This window comes from Harpia harpyja, chromosome 2 (assembly GCF_026419915.1).
Source record: "Harpia harpyja isolate bHarHar1 chromosome 2, bHarHar1 primary haplotype, whole genome shotgun sequence".
Taxonomy (NCBI): domain Eukaryota; kingdom Metazoa; phylum Chordata; class Aves; order Accipitriformes; family Accipitridae; genus Harpia; species Harpia harpyja.
In genome coordinates, this window is record NC_068941.1 from 7,384,366 (window position 1) to 7,409,429 (window position 25,064).

At 37.1% G+C, this 25,064-nt stretch overlaps 1 protein-coding gene across 17 annotated transcripts in view; it reads left to right on the plus strand.

Moving 5' to 3' along the window:
* BLTP1 (bridge-like lipid transfer protein family member 1) overlaps window positions 1-25,064 on the plus strand; it is a 127,618-nt gene that overhangs the window by 51,002 nt on the left and 51,552 nt on the right. For 12 of the 17 annotated variants that reach the window (XM_052814610.1, XM_052814620.1, XM_052814716.1 and 9 more), the window contains 22 exons: window positions 1,043-1,320; window positions 2,081-2,331; window positions 2,809-3,067; window positions 3,487-4,327; window positions 5,102-5,172; window positions 5,649-5,822; window positions 6,152-6,272; window positions 7,147-7,293; window positions 7,677-7,804; window positions 8,237-8,439; window positions 10,409-10,606; window positions 11,288-11,499; window positions 11,823-11,974; window positions 12,877-13,027; window positions 14,172-14,324; window positions 15,577-15,817; window positions 17,185-17,333; window positions 19,230-19,449; window positions 20,393-20,551; window positions 22,232-22,422; window positions 22,968-23,143; window positions 23,792-24,498. In XM_052814610.1, coding sequence (XP_052670570.1) covers window positions 1,043-1,320; window positions 2,081-2,331; window positions 2,809-3,067; window positions 3,487-4,327; window positions 5,102-5,172; window positions 5,649-5,822; window positions 6,152-6,272; window positions 7,147-7,293; window positions 7,677-7,804; window positions 8,237-8,439; window positions 10,409-10,606; window positions 11,288-11,499; window positions 11,823-11,974; window positions 12,877-13,027; window positions 14,172-14,324; window positions 15,577-15,817; window positions 17,185-17,333; window positions 19,230-19,449; window positions 20,393-20,551; window positions 22,232-22,422; window positions 22,968-23,143; window positions 23,792-24,498 — 5,182 coding nt within the window. The remainder of the gene's footprint in view (window positions 1-1,042; window positions 1,321-2,080; window positions 2,332-2,808; window positions 3,068-3,486; window positions 4,328-5,101; window positions 5,173-5,648; window positions 5,823-6,151; window positions 6,273-7,146; window positions 7,294-7,676; window positions 7,805-8,236; window positions 8,440-10,408; window positions 10,607-11,287; window positions 11,500-11,822; window positions 11,975-12,876; window positions 13,028-14,171; window positions 14,325-15,576; window positions 15,818-17,184; window positions 17,334-19,229; window positions 19,450-20,392; window positions 20,552-22,231; window positions 22,423-22,967; window positions 23,144-23,791; window positions 24,499-25,064) is intronic. The other 5 variants (XM_052814591.1, XM_052814601.1, XM_052814696.1 and 2 more) reach the window with 2 other exon arrangements.

Genomic DNA, 25,064 nt, shown 5'->3' on the forward strand with positions numbered 1-25,064 from the left:
ATGGGAAGTAATAATTTAATATTAAGCCTGTGGGTAGCTCTTCAATGGCCAGGTTCTCTTTCAGCTTTCCTTCTTTTCTCTGTGAAAAGTTTGAAAACTCGATCTGAAATTTCAGGTACTTCATGGTGGCTTTTTGGAGAGCACTCAAGCTGTGCCAGGAACTTGGTCCAATGTCTTCAGATTATTTGAAGTTTGAAGACTTAAGTATGTGTGGCAGGGCTATGTCATCTTTTATTAGTGTACACCAGTGTCGGGGAGGATCGATACTGTGTGGGCAGGTGGCTTAGTTGTACAGTGACCAGTTTCCACAGCTAAGTGCGGGGGTAAAGCAAGAACTTCTGGTTCATCTTTGGAGAGGATTGGCTCGTGCTGGTACTGTGCTTTTCATAGGAGAGGGGCAGCCTCCTGTTTGCTTCAACAAAATCCTGGAGTTATGCCAATACAAGAAATGGAGTGTGATCTTGCAAGGGCTACTGTAAGACAATTCATATGGAACTCAGTTAAGGTTTAGGATCTGGAATTTCCTGAGTTTTTCAGTGTTTAACATGGCTGTCTCACTGAGGTATTTATTAGTTGTAGAGTTAATACAGCTTTGTATTCAAAGTATATAATCAATGTTTTAGACTAAGGACGTAGAATGATATATGTCATGTCAAATCATATATCTGATTTTGAAACTTTCAGATTTCTTGGTTTTTAGATGGCAGTGAAGAATTTAATAATGATTTAATTTTTTAAAGGTTCATTATAACATCTGTCCAAAGTTGAGCTTTTTTTTTGGATCCCCTTACAAAAGGAGACTCCTAAGTAAAGATTTTATTTTTGTTACTTAAAAACTGGCTGAAACTAATTTCTAAGCTTGCCTTCTTTTGTATGTGTGCACGTGCTTGCATATAAAACTGGTTCTTTGTCGGTTTTGGAGAGAATAGTTTATCGAGATCTTTCTGCAATGTAGTAGGTGGTGTGTTAACTGGTTCAGGGCTACCCTTTCTTTATTTCACTCATGACTAATCAGAGTTCATGTTTTAAATCATGTTTTCAGATGGGTGCTATACGTATTGCAAACTGCAACCTCCACAACCAGTCCGTTGGAGAAGGTGTAAGTGCTGCTATTCAAGACTTTCAACTGCGACAGTATGTTGAGCAGGTGAACAATTGCAGAACTGGTCTTCAGCCAATATTAAGGAGGGCATATTGGCTGGAAGCTGGCTCTGTCAACTTGGGGCTCATCACTGCTGACATTGCTTTAGCTGCCGATCATCCTTCTAAACATGAAGTGCAGAGACATTTCTTAGAAACACATGATAACCGAACTAAGAGGTAAGAGATACAATTGAAGGAGATGCATTTGAATGTTCTGGGGTGTGTAAGTTAATACATTCATCTAAAGATGGAACATTTTTTGCTTTTGAGGTTTTTTTGTTTACATAGATTACAGTTTCTTGTAAATTTTTTTTAAAGTATGTTGAATGCTTAGCTATGGGGTTGGTGGTTTGAATGTGCTTGGGCTATACAAAATCATATGATTTTTGGCAAAACTTACTTTTCCCTCTGCCTTCCCTTATCCCCCAAAATGAAGATCAGGGAGAAGAGGGAATCAAATTTGTCCTTTGTTCTCAAGCTGAACTGAAAACAGACCTTAAAGAGTCCTGAGCAAGCTGATGAGCAGCTGTGAACAAGATGCCTGGTCTAACTATGATTTGTGTCTCCCCAAAGAGCAGTTGCCTCTGGCATAAGCAGCATACACCAGTGTGGAGTGTGTTTGCAGTGCTTGCCTCCGTGCGGAAAGAAAGGGTTGTTACTATTAACATGTATTGTGGCAGGTGGATGTAATCTATGCCTCAGCACAGTTGCTTGAGCACTGCATATACATTTGTGATTTGCTCCTTTGTGGAGCTAATCCTTCATTTTATGTCTGACATCTGTGTTTCAGATACAAATCTTACTAACTCATTTCATGCCAGGTGAAATAGGAGCTCACATACAAGAGGGGGATATCTTTTAATCTTGTTTTCACTGAATTTAAATGTACTAAGGCTGATGTGGTCATGTTTTTGTTTTGTTTTCTGCCTTTGGATAGGTTGTGGTTTTTGTGGCCTGATGATAATTTGAGGAACAAGAGAAGTAAGAACAAGTGTGGCTGTCTTGGTGGTTGTCGATTCTTCGGTGGCACGTTAACAGGACTAGATTTCTTCAAACTTGAGGAACTGACACCTTCAAGCAGCTCTGCTTTCTCAAGTACAAGTGCAGAATCTGATATGTTTTATGGGCAGTCTTTACTGCAGCCAGGAGAATGGATAATTACTAAGGAGATTCCTAAAATTTTAGACGGTGAGAATGCATTGTACTGTAATTTTACTCTATTTTGCCCAAAAGTATAATTTCTTAACTACATGTTAATATTTATAGTCTTCCCAATTCTGAGTAATGAGTAGTACTTGTTGCGCCCTTGTGCAAGAGGTCTTGTAGTGGCATGGGCCCTTTTAAGAGCTGACAGTAGCTTGAAAGTAGTGAGTAAGCTTTCATATGCTAAATTTTTATATTAATGTGCAACTCCTTTCTGAGTAAAAAGTAATTTTTTGACTTGCATGTGTTCTACTTATATAGAAAGCAGTCTACCAAGACAACCTGATGTCTTGCTGCTATGATTTTATTCATTTTTGTTAATACAACATGCTACTCTGTGTATGCATTTCAAAACAAGGGCTTTTATTTAATAAGGGGTTGGTTTTTTTCAGCGGGTAGGGAAGACACCATTGCTGTTGTGTTATCAGATGTTCAATTTTTCTTTTCTGTTAATGATCCTAGGTAAAGGAAATGGTGTAAAACGAAAAGATTGGGATTGCAGATCTGTGGGTATAGAAATAGAAAGAAAAGCACAACATCTAAGTCTACAAGTGCCATTGCGCTCCCACAGCTCCTCATCATCTTCGGAGGAAACGAGCAGTTCTAGTGCTGCTCTCCCCTTGCTTGCAGGTGAGAAGGACAGCCCATCATCAACTACTGAGGATCACTTGGGACAGAAGGAGTTCTTGTCTGGTGCAAAAAGGGAAGATGGTCATGGAAGGTTAGTACTCTCTGTCCAGGTAGAAATATAATTCGACTCTTGAACATGTTGTGACAGAAAAAACCCTTATATTTAGCAATTTATAAAGTGTTGGTTGTTCCCTAATGCTACTGCTGAAATGTGTATCCTGGTTTGAATGCAAATTTGGATCCCTCATAGGGGATGATTACCTGATCTGGGTAGAAAATCCAGCATGTAAAACAACAGCACTTGCCATTCATGTTTGTTTTTACATCCTCTATATGTAGACAAGTGGACTACTAAGTGGCAGAATTTAGTATGTAATCAGCATTATGAAAATAATTGCTATGCTGATAGAAAGTCATGGAATCACTGAAGCGTTTGGCAACTTCTGTAATGTAAAAAGAGAAGCATTATATAATAAAATAAGCAAATGAACCTTTAATTTTTGTTTCCAGTGTTCCAGTTGAGGGTGTAGAGGGCAGCCCTGCATCCCCTGGCAACCAGGAAAGGCCTGTTGGTCAGTCTCCCCTGAGGTCTCCACTGAAACGGCAAGCATCCGTGTGCTCCACCCGGCTCGGGAGCACCAAGAGCCTCACGGCAGCTTTCTACGGAGACAAGCAGCCTGTTCCAGTTGGTGTGCAGTTCAGCAGCGACGTGTCTCGCAGTGATGAGAATGTCTTGGACTCCCCAAAGCAGAGGAGGAGCTTTGGTTCTTTTCCATATACTCCATCTGCAGATTCAAACTCATTTCACCAGTATCGCTCAATGGATTCCAGTATGTCAATGGCTGATAGCGAAGCTTATTTTTCTGCAGCAGAAGAGTTTGAGCCAATAAGTAGTGATGAAGGTCCAGGAACCTATCCTGGGAGGAAGAAGAGAAAAAAGCAAGCTCAGAAAATTGAATATAGTAGAGGGTCTATTTATCACAGTGTAGAAGGGCCCTTAACAAGCACAATCCATGGAGAAATTAGTCAAGATGTTAAAACATTGCCAATTAAGACTCATCCTTCACAGGCTTCATTTGTTTCGGCTCTGGGAGAAGATGAGCATGTTGAGAACATGTATGTCATGGAATCTGAGAGGACTGTTGAAAGCGAGCAAATAACTTCCCAGCAGCCTGTAATGGCATGTTACCAAAATTATCTTACACAGTTCCAGGTGATCAACTGGTCAGTAAAGCATCCAACTAACAAAAGAACTTCAAAATCCTCATTACATCGCCCTTTAGACCTTGACACGCCAACGAGTGAAGAAAGTTCGTCATCTTTTGAACAACTTTCTGTCCCAACGTTTAAGGTATGGAAGATGGAGGAAGAAGGAGTAGAGAAGGGATAAGAATTCAAAAGAAGTTAAAATTGCTTAGTACACTTGTGTAAATAAAGCTATGAGAAACTTAGAACTTCTTTGTTTTTGGTTAAGGAATACCTTGGATTTCTAACTTCAGATCATGGGCTGTGTGGCTGGGAGGTTGTGGAAAAGAAAAGACGGAGTTAGAATTCTGTGGATAAGATTTGTGTTCTGAATTGTCATTATTGCACTTAAAAATGCTGCCTGTTGAATGATATGCAACTGAAGGATATTTATGTGAGTTTTGTTTAAAATATATATTACACAGAAGTTCAGTAGCAGTACATTTAATACTCATAAAGTATGATCTAGGCTGTAAATGCTTTATTTCAAAGTAAAATTGAAACTCAGATTTAGTGAATGATTTTTGTAAAATAATGGAAGTTACTTGGTAGAAAATAGGTGCCTAAGCTCTCGAATTTAATTTGTTATCACTTCACAGCAAAAGCTTTGTGTGCATGCAAGCCTGTCGTAAATTATTATTTGAAGTCTTTTTTTATTAAAGAAATTAGTCACTATCTATGTAAAAACTTCATAATCTAATCTCTCAAGCGATTTAAGAAAAATAAACCTAGGAGTTTCTATATACTGTATTGGAGAATCTGCACATGAGGCATTCTTTTAATAAAAGAACTGTAAGGAGAATCTTTATTTGAAGATTCCTTGGATATTTTTTTCATATATAGAAAGAATGTAATAAATATTTTTGCACTTTTGTCTTAGATTGTTAAACAGGGTCTCACAGCTAATGCATTACTGGACAGAGGCATGCAGCTTACAGGATCAACATCTAAGTAAGTTAAATACTGCATAACTTTATTAGCATATTTTTTAAAAGTACTATTTTCCTCATACTCTTGTTAAATATTTTTTGGCTCTTGCTAGCCCTTCCAAAATTTGATTTGTAGCACTAGTTTTCGGCACAGATCGATTTTAGAACAGAGTATTCTATTACAAAATCTTTGGGTTCGGCTTGGGAAAGCATTAAATGATGTCACTCATATGTTTTCAAGATTACGAATTGCAACTTAATTTAAATTAATTTGGGAGGTGCTTATGGTGCTTATGGCAAGTGTCCATTGCATTGCCAAAAGCTGAACTTGAATCTAGGGAAGGGCCTTGCCCTGGGATTATGTTTGTGTGCTTTCTAAGCTGTGCAGTAGAAAAAACCTGCCATTATATGCGTTCTTTTAAGAATTACAATGATACCAGGACACTTTTGTATTTCTTTTACAAACCTACATTATTAATATGTACTTGACTTGTTTAGTACACCTTATACTCCTTTGGAAAAGAAGTCTGCAGAAAATACAGATGATGAAACAATAACTGAAGAATGGACATTGGATCACCCTGTCTTCCAGACACGGACAACAGCAATAGTGGAAGTAAAAGGAACTGTAGATGTAGTTCTGACTCCTCTTGTAGCAGAGGCACTGGATAGGTAATTAATTCTACTTTTACTACTGCAGTGTTAATTGATTATGCCTAAAATTTTCTAAAATCAAAGCTGTTTTGTTCAGCAAAGCTCTAGATAAAAGGATTGAATGACGTGACTGATGGAACAGTAGGGCCTTGTACCCAGTGAATGTAACTCTGCATTTCCCATGAAGAAGCTAGAACAGTGGTATGCTGACCTGGGAAGTGCCCTTTATGTCTGTCAGTGCTTAATTTTTTTTCTTTTCTCTGTAGTGTTAATTGAACATTATTGATGGTATGCCATGTGAAACTGGAAGTTTAAATGGTCTGTTGTGGGCTTGTTTCCTCTCACAGGTATATAGAAGCAATGGTGCATTGTGCTAGCTCTCGACACCCAGCAGCAATCGTTGATGATCTGCACTGCAAAGTTCTTCGAGATGCTGTACAGAACAGCAAAACAAGCTTCTCAGAAAATGTAAGAAGGGGAACAAGAAAAATGCACAAAGATTTGAAAGAATATTGTTTTCTATATTTTACATAGAAAAAGTTTTAATTCAATTCAATGTTTTGAGGTATAGTAGCTAAATGCTGTATTAATTTGGAATACATATTTATTTTTCTCTCGTGCCTACTATACATGCATTTTTCTAATCAACTGTTACATACTGTCTTTCAGTTACCAGAAATCTCTCTTACAGGACTGAAGTGAAGTTTTTCTAATTTGGACGGTCTAGTCAGTAGCTACAGTAATTTGCATGAGATCATACGTTCTGTTCTTAGAAATTACTATAACTTATATTCTTATGTATTATATTCATATCAGCAATACATTATTTATTATTTTACAGTAGTTAGGGAGATAGTCTCTGTGAGGTAGAGGAAAGTAAGCTGTGAAAGTGCACGTGGTTTTTTTGCAGTTCATCTGATACCTTAAAAAATTAATTTAGCTTGAAAAGAATGGTATGGTAGTTCTACAGGTTTAGGAGTTCTTTCTGTCCAAGTTAATGACCACATCTATATTGTATGATTTCTTAGACTTCACAATGTAACGGACACTAGTAACATACTTCATAATAAGTTGTTCTATATAACTTGTATATGCAGAACTCAAACTTTCAGCTGAAATCTGGTCATTAGAAAGTTTATTGCAGAACAGCATTGCTACCCTTATGGATTTAGACCTATTGTATCTGTAAGTGCTATGGTCCTTGTTCTAGAAATCATGGTATTGTGCTTTAAATAAAGTCAGAATCTCTTGCTGCTTCAGTGCTAATAAACTGTCCTGTTACTCTTTAGCTTAGCAGCTCTGAGTTTCAGTGAGAATAAATTATTTTTTTCTCCCCTCCAAGTTATCTTCGAAGCAGGATATTAGAGGAACAAAAATAGACACTACCACTACAGGAACAACAAACCAGGGACCAGCCCAGACCAATCTCTCACTTAAGCAAGATAATGTGACAATTAAAGGTCTTCAGGCCAACGTTACTGTACCAAAGGTAAAAGCTTTTTGTTTAGCTTATTAGTAGACACATGCCTCAGAAATTACCCTTATTTTGCATCCCTACTAGTTCCCCAAAAGCTTAAGTAAACCTATGTATTTGTGCTAGGTAACCAGTGTTTTGAACAGGATAGACTGTTTTGGAGCTGCTCAGTTTTATTATGGTAGGTGTGCAAGTTAAATAACAACCACTGTAGGGATAACTGGCTACCATGTCTTTAAATTATGTTTTTACATCTTCTAGGTGTGATGGTTTTATCTTTTATTTTTTCATTTTACTGAGAAGTGTGAGACAAGATTGTATTGGAAATTAGTGATGTATACTTAATGTATACATGTTTTTCTAAATTTCTTTACTCTTTGGGGGAATTCCACATATAGGTGAACCTGTGTTTACTACAAGCATCTGTTGATGAATCCCCAGGAGTGTCTTCTGGCAAAACCGTGACTCATGTTTCATTAGTAGCTTTGTGTTTTGATAGAATTGCTACGCAAGTTCGTATGAATAGGTAAGAATAGTACATATCACTATTTGTGGCTCTTTCTTGTTAAGTTAGTTCAAAGGCTTACAATGATGCCAAATTTTTGCAGTTCTGAAGAGTATTTGAAAAAGTTCTCGTGACTGAGTTAAGCAACGAAATGTCTGTGTTTTATAAATTAACATCTAATATCTAATCAGAATTGCAGTTTCTTTAAGAAGTGGAGGAACCCTTCTGTAATGTTTTTGGAACTTTAGTTTTAACTCTTTCTTGCTTATGTCATGCAGGATAAAATTAAATTTTTCAGTACTTTTCTACCAAAGCATATGTATCTTCTATCTTACAAAGAATTTGTTGTAACACTGCTGTGCCAATGTCACTGGAAATTTTAAACAAAAATAATCAAATTAAATAGGTCTATCTTAGATTTGCTTAATTGTTTTTTCTCCCTTATATTCAAAGGGGTATAGTTGAGGAAATGTCAAACAATGCAGAAACTGGGAGGAATTCTGTCACATTTGATCGTTACATCCAAACCAGTAAAATGCAGCCCCAGTCTTCTGGCTCACTGAGATCCAATGCTGGAGCAGAAAAAGGAAAAGAAATTGCTGCTAAATTGAACATCCATCGCGTTCATGGACAACTTAGAGGCCTTGATACAACAGGTAAGCCTTTTTTTTAATTGTGGAAATGTCAGTTTTCATAAAACCAACTGGTGTTATAATTGGCCTTGAACTTGTATTTTGGTTGTGGTCTTTTTTTATCCACATAGATAAAAAGACACTTAACATGGAGATTTTGCAGATACTCTAAAAAGAAGTTGAAGATAGTTACCCTGAATTATTTTCTGTTATTCTACTAAAGTGCTAGATTTAAATGTAGGCAGAGTGAAAACTATCAAGACAAACTTCTAAGCAGTTTGTGTGGCAGATGAGTTGCATTTTAAATATTGACATACACTGGTAAAATTTACGGCCTGGGCTCCCTTTCTCCCAGTTGATCTCTTTTTAGCTACCATTTTCTGTCACCTGGTGCGGGGAATGAATTATGCTTACTTGCTTTCTTACTGCTTTCTAACAATTTCAAGGGAGGTATAATGTGCTAGTTGTACTGGCAATTTCAGCATGACAAGCTGTAGATTTTTAACTATAGTGACTGTAAAACTGAAAATGAGATCTAGCCGATTGTCTTCCTTCTTGTTTGTGTTAAGGGAATTCCTTCAAGAGGCTATGAATTAAATTTAGCTGCTATAACCCCTGATCTGGGAAAAAATGACAACAGTAGAGGCAGTTTTTGTTAAAACTGATTCAATTTTGATGGAATCTATACCAGTTAGTGCCTTGTTTTTCTCTGTCCCATAAAGAATAGGAATCTTTAGGACATGATGAAGTGCTCTGTGAAGCAAGTATGATTAAAAACCACACAATAAACAAAAAAACCAAACCCCAAAACCACCACCGTGCAAAGATGAGTGAGCACGTGAAATGGGAGGAGAACAAAAGCAATAAGAGAATGTTAAAATGGTTAACTCCATTTTTACTTAGTTACGGGTAGAATCTTAGCAGTAGTGTCCTGTGTTAGGTATGCTGCAGACATTCAAGAAGGCCAAGTAATTTTTTAATTCTAACCAAGAAAACTCAATCTTCTATTTAAAAGGTTCGAGGAATGTCTTTCTAGGGATCTTAGTATTTCACATATACTTCAAAAGTGATTGCGGTTATAAGTTGGAGGCAGAGAGTGAGGATTGGAAGGGATGTAAATTGACTCAGTGTAGTTCTTTTCCTCAGATATTTGACATTTAGCTCTGTGTGTGAGTTAATAGGTAATAGGTATAAAATTATTTAAAATGTTCCTTCAGAAATGTCACTAGAAGAAAGGATTTTTATGTAAGCTACACCCTAACATCAAAGAAATCAAGGTGGCATAGTACCCTCCTGGATCTTAGACAGCAAAGACCATAATGAATTAAAAACTGCTTGAGTCTGTATTTTCTTAGGAATCACTGAGACTTAGTGCTTTACATCCTCCCAACACAGACATAGACATGCTTCCAACCAAGAAGCAGTCTTTGAATTAAAATGAGAACTTTATTTCTAAATAATCCTTCAAGTATGCTATAGTTAATATCAAATGCATTTCTACTGAAACACACTATCCAAGAGCACTGTCAGTGTCACTGCCATTTGTTGCTATTATACCTTAGGGATTTATTAGGAATGGGTTTTTTTGGTAAAGTAATTTCAGCCCAGTTGCCAGTTTCAGAGAAAAATCTGAAGAGCTTGTTTGTACAGATGTCTTTGGAACCATGACTACAAAAAGACAAAGGTGGCAGATGTGTTAGGATTGGGAATGCCTCGAAGCTTTAACTTTGTGTTGCTCGGTCCTTGTTTTTTCCGAACTTAAAAATTACCCCGCCCATATTAACATAGCAGGAGCAAGGTTTTTCTTCCTCTTTCTGTGCTTCTTTTTTTCTTGCTTATGCTGCAATTTTTTTTTTCTTCCTCCCCCACCCACCTGTTTGAGGAATACTAAAGGGATACCACTCCCAAAACACTGTGAACTTCAGAGAGCTTTTTGAAGATGTAAAGTTTTTTTCATTTTGTAATAAAGTGGTAAATATGTTTGTTTTCACAGATATTGGAACTTGTGCAATAACAGCTATTCCTTTTGGGAAATCAAAAGTTCTTTTTACTTTGGAAGAGTTGGATGAGTTTGCTTTTGTGGATGAAACAGATCAACAAGCTGTTCCAGATGTAACTCGAATTGGTCCTAGTCAAGAGAAGTGGGGTTGGATAATGTTCGAGTGTGGAATTGAAAATTTAACTATAAAAGGTAAAGCTTACATAGGCTTTATATTATTTTGTTTTATGAAACTGCTAACAATTCTGTTGTTAGGTCTTCTAGTTCAGCAATTATTTGATTAGAAATTGCTGAATATAGGTAATACTAAATAGTACAAGTCTGTTCTAAATAAATTATATCACATAGATTATACAATAAAGGAACTTTTAGTAATCAATACCACTTATAGTAGTGTATGAAATAATTCCATATAAACTGGTTTCAGCAGTTTCTGAACTTAAGGTAGAAATTGACACTTTCACTGATCACTTAAATCCTGACCTTGCAATCATACGCACAGTAAGTGTCTGCACATAGGGCCAGAGTTTTGCTTTGGGAGGGGAAAGGTAGCTTTAAAAAGAAAAAAAAAACCCCAGTATATATATGTATTTTCTGTCATCGAAGTTGTTATTTTCAGGGAATAGTGTTTAACAAAAACATCTTTATGTGAGTACTCTTCATCTACTTGGAACAAACTATCAGGAGCTCTACAACTAGCTGTTAAATTGTATAAAAATTGTAGTGATAAATCGTTCTGTAAAATGGTAATGCATCTCATTTAACCAAAATCGTATGTATTTCTCCTCAAGTGCAGATCTTTTCTATGGGACATAACTTGTAGATATTTATGGATGGGAAACATTTACAGTCTTGGTATGTGTGCTTTTATAGGAGGAAGACAATCTGGAGCAGTATTGTATAATACGTTTGGAGTCATGGGTAAATCAAGAGATACAGAAAGAGGTGGATTGCTTGCATCAAATAACTCTTCAGATTCTCCAACTGGTAGTGGTTATAATACTGATGTGTCTGACGATAACCTTCCTTGTGATAGAATAAGTCCCTCTTCAGATATTAATGGAAATTCAGTTTCAGATGAGCAGGTATGTATATACTATGTAGAAATGACTGGTCTTTGGTTGGGTGTTTTTTTTTTAAAGTTATTAACATTCGTAATAAAAAATTGACAATTTAACAGTTGTCTTGTTGTGCCAACTGCATTCATGCTGTCTACTTGTACACTGAACTTTCAGCTCTCTGCAGGGTCTCTTGGGAGAGTTGGTGGACAGCATTAGTTTATTTTTCTTTACCTAAATGCATGTGAAACTATTTTTTATGAGCAGTGCACCGTATGGTATGTAGTGCCTTTCAGTGTAATCACTTTGTAAAACAACTTCACTTTCGACTTTGTGTTTCCTTTTTTAAGGATGAAGGCGTTGAATCTGATGATCTAAAAAAAGATATACCCTTGATGCCTCCTCCCCCTGACTCCTGCAGCATGAAGTTAACAATCAAAGAAATTTGGTTTAGTTTTGCAGCCCCTACCAATGTGCGCTCTCCAGCCCATGTATTTTCAAGGTATAACTTTACCTGATTTAAAAAAAAGAAAATGATAGTTTTGCTTTCTTAAATTGCACTTGTATTTGGTAGATTCTGAATGTAATCTCATTAATTTCTGAAGCTTCTCTGGAAATGAAAATTTTGGATTTTGTATATATCACAGTAACGCTTGCTTCGATTTTTTATTGTTGTTATTTATATGGAAGTATTGCTAGAAAATTTTTAGTTAGGGATGATTAAAAGAAGAAACATTAAAAAAACCAAAACAAACCTTGCAGTGAGACTGAAATGTATGAAGGAGAAAGGCAGGGGAGGGTATTTTTTCTGAGTAGGAGAGATGCTAGAGAAAGAGAACCATTCAGTGCTTTTGGTATTCAGCCTGATGCTTAACCCATGCATGATCTTACTGCCATTGCACTGTAAAGTTCAAGATAAATCTTTCTAAGATAGTTTTTCATATTGTGTTCGTGGAACAAGTCAAATATTCCTGTCTGTCAGTAGTTTAAGCTCAGTATAGAGCTGTCAATTAGAAAATACGCTTTGTGCTTTTCCTAATATTCTTGCCTCAGTCTTTCAGCAAAAGTCCTTTGTGACGTATTGTGTGACAGTTAATGTGGGATTCAGTCAGTGATAAGAATTTCGAACTGTATGATTTCAGTAGGGAATACAAATAGGAAAAGGGGGGAATAGTGGTAGCAAGAGTAGATGGAATCATGAGTGTGTGAGTGAGTAAAACAAAACCTGCCTTAGGTACTTTTTGCCAATTTTCATTTTTGGGGCAGTAAGTCTGTGTTTGTTACTTTGCAACATTGTTCTGTCATATTCCACCTATTTGAATGTCATTCATAAAGCCGTTAGAAAATCTTGCTAATTGCTGCTGCTGAATGTGAATACCTAATGCTTTTTATTTTTCTCAATAGGCAGCTGAACCTGCTGAGTACTGCAACACCTGCAGTTGGTGCTTGGCTTGTTCCCATTGATCAAGTGAAATCGTCATTAAATAAACTAGAAACTGAAGGAACTCTGCGAATCTGTGCTGTTATGGGTTGCATTATGACAGAAGCTTTAGAGGTAAGTGACCCTTATGAAATCAATAGGCATATCAATACACAGAGCAGCGTAATGTGTAATAGGTAATATATATTTGTTTGGGACTCTGGATATTTTCACTGACAAACTTACAGCATCTCTTATGAGCCTTTAATTCCATAATTGGTCACAAGAACTCACTTCCTGTGCTTTTTGTACACAATCTGAATTTCAGTGGAAAAAATTCAGCTGTTACTAGTGAGGAAGTCTTGTACTTCTTACAGGAGTGCATCTCCATGTAAAACAACTGGAGATTCTGCCTCTTGAAAGGAAAGAGTAAGAAATATGGCTGTAGCAACTGGTATATTTTATGAAATATGAAAGTGTGTTGAATTATGAAATATACAGGGTATCTTTTGGGAGAAAATGTGAATTTCTGTGCTCCTGCAGCCTGTTGAATCATTGTGTTTATTGGACCTGCTTGTTAGAGGAGGGGAGGAAAGCATAGCGAGGGTGAAACGTTCTACCAAGAAACACAAAATAGACAAATTTTTTATCAAGCTAGGATTGGTAGAGCTTTTATGATAAATTGGGTGTTTCTGTGAGTTGCTAAGGAGCTTTCTTGTGGGTAGGCGGTTTTCTGCTGTTCATTTACTTAGCACCATCTAGTGGGAAGATTTTGAGGTGATACCCGTTGTTGAGGTCCCGTCTTGCATTTCAAGATTGACGACCTTAGTGTCAGGCTAGTTTTCTGGTGTACTCAAAAATCATCCTTCGCAGCAGTCTCTTATTGCAACCTCCCTTCGTATTTCTTTTCCTACCCTTTTTCTAGCATTAAACCAAATTAGAAAAGTGCCCGGTTTTTCTTTAACTGGAAATAAACAGTTTCTTTGAAAATCTCAGCTAGCTGCGCATATATGGCTGTTGGTCCAGAAGTAACTTTACAAAGTCTGCGATTTGAATCCAGCCTTCTGTTTTATAGCTTCATATAAATAAATAAGCATCAAGTATGATTTTTCACATACACTATTTAAAATAAGGCAGGTATCCATGTGGCAAGTCTTTGTTGCAGAAGTTCAAAATGGGGCTAGAAGTTTGTGATATCATAGGTAAAATCTTGTAGTTCGTGCGCATGTTCTGTTTGCAAGTATGTTCATATGCGAAAAATTGTTGTATTTTAATCTAGAATAAAAGTATGCACTTTCCTCTGAGAAGCAAGTACAACAGGCTTACGAAAGTGGCTCGCTTCTTGCAAGAAAATCCTTCTTGTTTACTGTGTAATATATTGCACCATTACCTTCACCAAGCAAATTACTCCATTATTGAGGATGCTACCATGGTGAGTTACCCTGTAAAAATGGAAATAACTCAGTGTGTTAGTTTCAGTTGTACCAGTTCTAATGTCTTAAATTAGGTAACAGTTTAAGGAAAGTTAGCAAACAAGAAAATATAACCTAAATTCATATATATCCTTAAATTAATAAGTAGATGTGGCTTCTCTCATTTCATTATCTTTCAGATCTGCTGGTTTTGTTGTGGTCTGTGTATATGCATAATTTTTATCAAGTTATTTTATAGTAAATACATGAGAAATCATAAACCAGGAAGGTATGTCTTTAAAATTGTTAATGGCCGTTTTCTCAGATATCATTTTTCTTAAAGATAACAGCAAAGTAGTAAAAATTTGCATCTGTAGTTTTACAATTGAATAAATCTCAATTATTAAGGCAAGTGCATGCACTGATTAGCTTATTCCAAACTGTCTTCTCAGGACTAGTTTTAATGTCTTTTAGAAATACTTGGATAATGCAGACAGTTTAAGAAAAGAGCTAGAATTGTAGAAACTCTAAGGCTTAAGAATCTAATCTTTTTCTTGGTGGCTTAAGAATGTAAATCTCTGGATTGTAGTGGTAAATAATTGTTTGAACAAACATATCAGGCATAAGGAGGAGTGTTTTTCCTGATTTTGTGTTATTTTCATAATCCAATTCCACAGCTGTCAGATTTAAACACTGCGTTTTTCAACATACTCAGCTGAGAGCCCAGTGATCAGAAATAGCACAATTTGTGGCAGAAATAGCACTGTTTGATTTGTGGTCAAAATAAGAAGCATTTTTTTCTTTAGCACAATTCAGTGATACAATCAAAACAATTCTTATTTTTTACCTCAAATTTATGTTTTTAAAATACTGCTTACCAACAATGGAAAGCCCCTCATCTTTTAATCTCAGTTCTGTTTCTACAGTCAATCTAGTGCTATTGTGAATTTTAGTCCATAGTTCAGAGCCTTGTAATTACTTACGTACTTTTAGTTTCATATTTAATAAACCTGTTTCCTGTTGTTTATTTTTGGCCCCTTGGGCTAGATCCTCAGGTCATGTAGTTGAACGTTTTCACTGTGTTCAATGAAGCTGTAATTTTTATCTGTTAGCACTATGGCTTCTTATATCTGAGTGGATGTTGTGTGGTGCCAGCATGTTTCTGTCGTAAGTCTCTTAAGCACAAAGATTTAAGGGAGTTCTGACTTTTTTTTCCCCCCAGTTTACTTAAAAATGCATATCACAGCATTTTAATTTTTTTTTTTTTTTAAGAGCGATGGCCTTCCTGCCTTAGTGACCTTAAAGAAAGGTCTAGTTGCCTTAGCGAGGCAATGGATGAAGTTCATTGTGGTGACCCCAGCCTTTAAAGGAGTCAGCTTACACAGACCAACTCAGCCAGTGAAATTGCAGACAAATGCCTGCCATGAGCATGAGGATGGACTTGGATTAGACAACGGAGGGGGTCTTCAGAGTGACACAAGTGCTGATGGAGCAGAGTTTGAATTTGATGCAGGTATTTTTGTGTTTTTCTGTCTCCATAAAAATTCACGGGGACAAGTAGCTCCTCTCGGAGCATTTGTATCTTCTTTAGTTTTAACGCTTGAATACATTATAGTCGTCATCTTTTGAGTCATCAGGCTTCTTTTTCTAGATTCATCTTCATTTTGAAGCTGCTGCTGACAATTATAATTATAGTATTATAATAATTATTACTTGTTGGGGAAAAACAAACCAGGAGACCTTCACATGCTTCGTTTTCTTATTTACTGCACAAAATATATCAACTTAATTATTTCCTAGCTTGGAATTAGGATTTTGTTGTGCAGCTTCTGACCTTAGTTAAGAATTGTAACATGCAATTCTATGAACTCTCCCAGGAACAGCTTCAAACCTACCTTCTTATTTGTTCTTTGTGAAGACATATTTTCGTGGGTTTTTTTTTTTCCCCCCCTCATTTTTACTGCTTCGTATGTGGTAGACTTCTGTTGCCAGCTTACACATTGCCAAGTTCATATAAGTTACTGATTTAGCTTTGTACTTGGTACAGAGCTGACTTAACTAAGAACCACAGAAAGGAAGGCCATAAATAAATAGATGTTGTTGCAGCACTCTTTTTTGCTGTCTTCAGTTGACTTAGTTATTTTGTGTTTGTAGCATCTATGTACAGTGCTACTGTTCTCAGGAATACAATGTTTATGTTTTCTCAAGTAACAATTACGGAACATTGAGGGAAAAATAATTTTAAAAAATCAGGAGGAGAATCTGCTCTTAGATAAAAGCCAGGCAACAGTTATCACCGTAAAGAGAGGAAACCCAAAGATGTTCGTGTGTGAAACTTGTATGTAATCATACAGTATGATGGAAATTTTTGCCCCCCTCCTCTAAAATATCTCCTTTGGTTGAGCAGCAACAGACGATAAGAACCAGTGAAGTATTTTAATTTTTTTCCCCCCTATGTACATTATTCTATTTTTCACCAAGAATTTTGGAAGCGGCAATTTTGCTGCCTTGTATACATTTACTTATAGATGGAATTTATGCCAATGTAAGCATCTTAATTCAAAAAATGAACAGCCATGCCAGAGTCAGCAAAAGGAAGTGAAATTTGGCAACTTTCTTTTGGATCTGTAGCACAGAGCAACAGTTGTATGACATGAGAAGGACAAAGATTTGTACTTGGATTATTAAACAAAATCCAGTAGGCCTGTGTTTGAGGTTTTCTTATTTGTCTTAAAATTCCCTAGACAGCCGTGTGTAGTTGCATGTCAGAATTTGGAAGCTCGTGACTTCTTGTGAATAAACGTACCTAATAATAGATAATCTTGGTTCCCCATATATCTACATATACACAAATGAGCAAAATTGTTTGCTTGGTTCCAGCTACTGTCAGTGAGCACACAATGCTCCTAGAAGGAACAGCTAATCGCCCTCCACCTGCTGGTGGCTCTTCTGGGCCTGTAACTGGTGCTGAGATCATGAGGAAATTATCCAAGACTCACACTCACAGTGATTCTGTTCTGAAAATAAAGGTAAGTTTCTAGCACCATGCATGAGAGGAAAGTGATTTGTAGCTGGCCTGTTTAGAAGCAATTCTGTAGGCTGCAAATCAATAAATACTTGTCTAAAAAGTAACTATCACTAACTGTAACTAACATGTGGAAGGTATGCTCCTTGCCTTATAAAAGTGATGCTCGATCAGTTGGCCTATATTCTACATCTGTTCTTTATTGGTTTTCTTGCCAATTAACTTCAGAGGCACGCTTAAAAACTATATATATGTGCATAATTTAAGGATGTGCATCAACTTCTATGGCTTTTCATCTTTTATGGAAGCAGAAATGAGGATTTAACTATCATTATACAAAATCTAAGATGGACAAAGCTCTTCTATAACTTGTAGTAAAATTAGTGTGGTTTTTTTACTCCACAAGCTGTTCAGAAAACTGCAAACATCTGTTTTTTATCTCTACTTTCTGAACAGAAAGAGTCTGTGACTGTTTGTGGGGTTTGGGCTTGGGGTTTTTTTGGTTTGTTTTTTTTTTTTTTTTAAAGTAATTTTTTGTCTTCTGTATGTATGTCAGGCAGCTCAGTAGCTTGTACCGATTCCTTTTCAGCTGTGGTTTTTCACAGAATGATTGAGATTGAAAGGCACCTCTGTAGGTCATCTTCTCCAACCCCCCTCCTCAAGCAGAGCCACTTAGAGCCAGTTGCCCAGGGTTATGTCCAGATGGCTTTTGAATATCTCCAAGGATGGAGAGTCCGTAACCTGTGACAGTGCTCAGTCACCCTCAAAATAAAGAGGTGTTTCCTGATGTTCAGGAGGAAATTCCTGTGTTTCAGTTTGTGCCCATTGCCTCTTGTCCTGTCGCTGGGCACCACTGAGAAGGGCTCCGTTGCCTTTGCATCCTCCCTTCAGGTATTTACATACATTAATAGGATCCCCCCAAGCCTTCTCTTCCCTAGGCTGAACAGTCCCAGCTCTCTCAACCCTTCCTCATATGAGAGATGCCCAAGTCCCTTAGTCATCTTAGTGGCCCTTCGTTGGACACTCTTCAGTGTTTCTCTCTTGTACTGGGGAGCCCATAACTGGGCACAATACTCCAAGCATGGCCTCACCAGCACCGAGTAGAGGGATAGAATCACCTCCCGTGCCTTGCTGGCAGCTTACTGCCTAGTGCAACCCGGGCTAGACAGCCCAGAAAGAGCACATTGCTGCCTCACATTCAACTTGGTGTCCACCAGGACCCCCAGGTCCTTTTCTACAAAGCTGTTTTCCAGCTGGTCAGAGCCCAGCATATACTGGTGTGTTTGTCCCCTCTAGCAGATAGTCACCTGCTACTACCACTTACTGCTTCCTCCTGGTGCTCTTGCATGGTTTAGGGTTAAATGGCCCAGACGCTTTGCTTGAAAGCACTTCTGGCTCTTCTTCAATTTTGAGGGCCGAGAACCTATTTCTTTGTTTTAAGCCATTAGGTGGACCAGGAGCCTTCCTCTTGGTGCCAGAAGCCCCCAGCTTCCGTTCTTCACCTTGTCCAGAGGCTGTACTTATATTAGGCATAGAAGGGATTTGGTCTTCAGATGAAGACCAAATAAAAATGAGCCTTATATTCAGTGGCACACACTGTTCCTTCTGCAAACTTGCTTTAGGTGAATTCTACACATCTGCAGTTCCATTTGTTACTTCTTTGGCTTTTTAAACTGTTTTTACAGATAAAATTATTTTAATACTTAAGAACTCAATAGCAACTTTATGCACGATGCCTGTATGGCATATAACCTGCCCCAAATAAAGTGCTACTTGTCCAAAAGTTTGCAGGAATGAGAATTTTGTAGTTATTTTGTTCTGATCTCATATTCAGACCAAATGTTTCTACTTTTTTGCAGTTTACACAGTACTTCATTAGTTTCTTTGTTTTCTCCACAAGGGTATACATCCGTATCATTCCTTAAGTTACACTAGTGGAGATACAGCTACGGATTCACCAGTGCATGTTGGCCGTTCTGGAATGGCAGTCAAAGAAAGTCCAAGAAAAGAGAGTCTGCTTAGCTATCTTACTGGGAGTTTTCCTAGTCTGCATAATCTTTTGGAAGGGACTCCTCAAAGAAGTACAACTGCAGTTAAAAGTAGTTCTTTAACAAGAACAGGTAAGATGTAGCGTAAGTAAGCTAAAGGGAGGGGAAGGGAGGATTGATTTTATTTTTATGATTCAGAAAAGGTCCTGTATTTCAACTATGAGTAATCATTTCTGTTTAAGATATCCCTCCCCCCCCCCCCCCCCCCCAAAAAAAAAACCCCAACAAACCAACAGAAACAAAACCAAAAACCCCATAGTTTAACAGCAGTTCCTAGACACCACTGCACCATATTTCCTGGAAGCAAACAGTGAGTACATCAGGTTGGGAAAAGAAATGACAACTAACAAAATAAATAAAATACTTTCCTTTTACTTAGCCTTACTACTTTTTGAGTATAATACATAGTTACTTAAGTGAGTCTTTTTGAATGAATAAGGAAGCGATCATTCTGCATTTGTCATTTTTTTCTTGACCTTGTAAGTAGCTCAAAAAGTGGACTAAAACTAATGTTCCAGTAATTTAGTTTGTGTATAATAATTTGCAGATTTTTAGTAATGGCCTTTTGAACAAATGTGTTTTATAGAAGTTTGAAATACGTACATTGGAATTTTTGTCCGATATTATTGTTCAGAGTGCACTGTTATAAATTATATAAAGAAAAACAGAGAAGATTGATACTGCGTTTTCTCTAAAACCTCTCTCCTTTGCTGTCAGGGCATGAAATACTATTCAGAAGAAAAGGTATTTTGGTTTCTTAATTACTCTTTTCCTCTAATTAATGGTAGAGATGAACAAATGCAAAGACACTTGTAGTGCAACATCCATTAGTGTTATAGTATAACTTCTGCGGTAGAACCTGTAGTGCTGCTTGGCACATAATTTACTGGAATAAACCTTGAGGATTAGGCTTACTTTTATAGTAAATAGGTATTGTCAGTAAAATTATGCTGCATTCCTGGTTTTTGCTGCGTTTGGTAAAACAAATGCTAAAGCTTCTGATTTATCTGTATAGGAAATACTGTGGCCACAGACATGTTATCTGAACATCCTTTGCTCTCTGAACCATCTTCTGTGAGTTTCTATAACTGGATGTCAAATGCTGTGGGCAACAGAGGAAGTGTAGTACAAGAAAGTCCGGCCACCAAATCTGGACACAATAGTCTTCCAACAGGTATTGCTAATTACAGCTGAATTTAAGAGATGATTCTGGGTTGGCTGTTCCTGGGTTTACCATGTTCTTTCTGAAAGTAATTGAGCAAGTGGTGCAAGTTCAACAGGCATAAATACTACTTGTGGGACTTCTCAGCAAACTCGAAAATGAACAAATGTGACTTAAGCAAAACTGTTTCCATTTCCCTCACCCTGCTTCCAAAGCAATAGCTTTTTCTTACATTTGGAACTGTAAATGTAGCTTCCGAAACCATGTGTAGCTGCCAAAAGCTAAGTCATAAAATCATCCTCAGTTGCAGAGCTCCTTGGATTTTTTTAGTCGTTTTTAATCTAACTTGCATATACTGTTTTGTAATAAAGATTTTTGTACATTGGAATTCTTGCTCTTTCTCAGTTCAATTTTGAGACTAAACATAAACATCTATTTTGAGAGTAACATTCTTCTTCAGCAATGGGAAGTTATCCACTGGTGTAAGGGAATGGAGAAAGAAAATACACATTACCGAAAGTCTTAAGTGTATTAAAGAAACATGTGTTACAACTTATTGCAGCTTATTTATTATTCTTGTAAGCCTTTCATCATTCATAATCCTCAAATGCGTGTATCTTAATTTTCTTTTTCACTAACACTAAATTAGAATGTTTCTTCTATTAAGTCTTTCAACTGAATATATTAATCTTAGACAATAATAAGTTTTAATTTGGTTTTAATATTGAACAAATAGTCTGATCCTACAAAACATCTTTGTGCTGTACATATTGCTTAACTGGTGTGGCTCCTGTAAACTGGAATGTGTTTCCCTGCAGAAAGAATCATAGGGTAGAAGTATAGCTTTTGGGTTTTGGTTTTTGTTTTTTTTTTTTCTCCAGAAAAAGCTGTGGTTTTTCCTACTGAAACCATGACAGTTTGTTCACAAACTCACTTTCCTGAAACTAAGACTTAGTGATTTTAACTCGGACACAGATCTATCCAAACCATTTTTCTGTGGAGGCGTGTAGTTGTGGCTCTCTGATAAGTACTTGAGTTTTGAAGAATCAGGATTAATTTATATTGGCAGAGCAACTCTGTGTCATGGAGGTTGAGTCCAGTCCATTCTCAAGATGCGGGTGATTCAGCATCGCTCTGCCCTTGTGCTGCAAGTCTGATTGTTTGTGAATAGACCAACTGCAGGGAAGTGGCTGTCCATAGTCATTTCTATGAAGAGCGTATTTGGCTAGAGACTAATCTATAGCTATCTAGTTAGTGGATCTTGCATTGGGACTACCAAAACCCAGAAGCTTATAGCACATAGAAAGCTAAAATCAAGTATCTGCAACTGTGGATAATCTTTCTTTTTGTTGATGGTATAGGCTACTCAGTATATAGCTCAATATAGCTACCTATTATTTCAGTTTAAAGAGGAGTTAAGTGCCCTATAGAATGCAATACAGACAAAAAGCCTTGTGAAGGAAGGCAAAAAGGAGGAGATATTTTTGTGCTTTCCAAATATGAGTTGGACTACCTCTGTTACCTGTTTCAGCAATATCAGACTTTTTCTTTATCCTGAATGCCACTTTTGTGAGGTTATAGACCTTACTAGGGCTCTGACTTTGTGTATGGCATGTGTTCCTTTCTATATAATCTTGCTGAACTAACAGAGTTGGTGGTGGTAAAATTTGCTGTGGTGTTAGTGTTCCATAGGTATTTATTTTTCAGGTGTGGCACCCAATCTTCCTACTATACCCTCTGCTTCAGACTTCAACACAGTTTTGTCTAGTGACCAGAACACCCTGGATGGCACACACTCACAGCACAGCACCAGTCAGGATGACATTGCAGGTGTAGAAGAGGGTAACCAGGGGTTTCCTGCTGTCCAGCTAGCAGATGCACAGGTAGGTGTGGTTTGCTGATGTATTTTGGAGTTCTGTAGGGAAAAACTAGTTATTACTTTAAAAAAAACCAAAACCACAACAGCCTTACAACGATGAAAACGTTATCCTGTTTTTGTACACGTTTCTTGTGCATTTCTATGCAAAGATGAAAGGCTCAAGAAACCTCTGAGGTGTCCCATAATAAACTTTATGAATGGTAATTAATAGACCATTGTTTTATAACTTTAAAGAACATATCGGAGCATTTATGAGATTAACCTAGTTCTCCAGAGTACTTTTTACCGAGAGGAACATGCAGAAATTTTGCTCGCATAGCTAAGCATTCATGCTAGCTTGCTGTGTAATCAATCTTTTTACTCAAAAAGTCCACAAAGCTTCTCCTTTTTATCCTGCTTCTTTCTGTTTTACAGCACTGTCAATAAAACTTTAAAATGTTCTGTATTATGTAGCTGACATTGTAAATATTGTAGATCAACAAATGGTGGAGCAAGAATATAGGAATAATCTAGACAATAAGTAGTAAATCAGTGGGTTTTGTTTTGTAGGTTGTTTTCAAACCTCTTCTAAGTTACACGGGAATTCAGTCTCAGGATGCAATGCCACTCTGCTACAGAATGTACTTTGGAGAGTACCTTTCATTCTCAGGAACTTTGGACTGCCTAAGAGCAGATATTGTTGATTCAGATACAGCAAAGGAAAGAAAAAGCAAGCGAGCTCGAAGGTATGTTGTGAGACATTTGAAAATATGTATATTGGTTAAGGAACAGAAACTAAGTTTTTCATGTGAAGATGTAGAATTCCAAAGCAATTCCATAGAATAAGCAGCAGTCCTTTATTCTTTTAATCTTATATGTTTTATCTTCCTGTTAGAATTTTTTTTTTTTTAAATCTTCCTATGGAATGGTTTGGAAATTTTAAGAATTTGAATCTTGGCTACTTTTGAAAATTGGAGACTGGGGAAGGGAGAGCTGGTGGGAATAATAGTGGGGGAGATTTGAGAGGCTCTTAAATGCTGTTTTGTAATTAATCCTGTAAATGAGGTTGTTACTTCTTGGTGTAAATGCTGAATTTCCCCCCTGCTCCCCCTGCCTATTTTGGGCAAAGCTTTAGGTTATGATGGAAATACTGCATGCCAAACTAAGCTTGCACAGAACTGAATGATTACTGTGTTAGTAGCATGCAGTATGGAAGTACAAAATATCATTTTTTATATTTAGAACTATGGTAAGAAGGTGATATCCTAAGGGAAATAAAAGGTTGGATTCAGTGAATCACATGTACCATGGTGTAAAAAAGTATTTGACTCCCATAAAAAAAAAAACCAAACCCCAAAAAAACAAGTAGTAACTTGTACCTTTTCTTTCCTTAGGCAAGGAGCTGTCAATCTTCCTCCTCTTGAATTCAAACCAGCTTTGATGTTAGAAACTTTCAGTATTAGTGCTGTTGTAATGGAGAAATCCATGTGCACACCTCATAACTCCACCAATGCCCTTTCTTTTCATGACTTGAATAAACGCTATTATAATACTTTTCACTGTAATTTTACAATTTCTTGCCAGTCCATAAGCCAGCACGTAGATATGGCACTGGTTCGTCTCATTCATCAGTTCAGTACGATGATTGATGATATCAAAGCCACGCAGACGGACATCAAACTTAGCAGATACACAGCTGGATCAGCCTCTCCAACACCTACTTTTAAAACCCGCAAACACAGAGACTTCCGCTCTTCTGATTTCAGCCGGAGCTCTCGAGGAAGTCTTAATGGAGGTAACAGAGTGAACAATACAAAGAACAAACGAACAAACAATGAGAACAATAAAAAAGAGTCTCGAAACAAGAATTCCTTGGGGAGGTCAGAAAGAAGAACTTCTAAAGTGTCCAGGAAAGGTTCAAAAGATGTAGTTGACCACATGACTATTCATATGGATGACTCTGACTCTATTACTGTGTCGGAACAGAGTGAACCTTCTGCTGAGTGCTGGCAAAATATGTATAAACTATTGAACTTCTATTCACTTATTTCTGATCCAACTGGGATTTTAGAAAAGTCTTCTGAAACTTTCGGGCCAACAGGTAAACTAGTTCATGAATCCAAATAATTGACAGTGCGTGCTTTTGCTCAAGTGTATCCTTCTAAAGCTTGATCATAAGGTGGTTTTTGAAAGTTGCCCACCCCATCTAGCTTGGATCAGAGGGGCAAGTGGTGAGGATGGGGGGGGAGCTTGCAAGGAGTTCACTGAGATGGTATGAAAAAGAAACAAGTTCTTTTTCTGGCTCTATAGTATGCTTTGATTCTTTCAGTCCTAGACTTAGTCAGATATGTGTTAATTGGTTGGTTTTAAATTCAGTCCCTTGATAATTTTGTGCAGCTCTGTTAATCTGGATTTGCGCTGGATGTGGAACTGTGTTAAAAGGTTAACTTTTCTGGTTAATTGTGTACAGAGTGGATTGAGATTATTCCTCCCTAGGTGCTACTTTGTTTTCAAGTGGCTAATGGAAATGCTGTATATTATCATTCTGTGAAAATATGTAAGCACATACATAAGCCATCCTGAGAGAGATAATTTCTGCCCTGGAAATGATGGAGTAAAAAAATAATCTGTGAACCTAGCTTTGAGAGAAGAAAAGGCGAAATACTG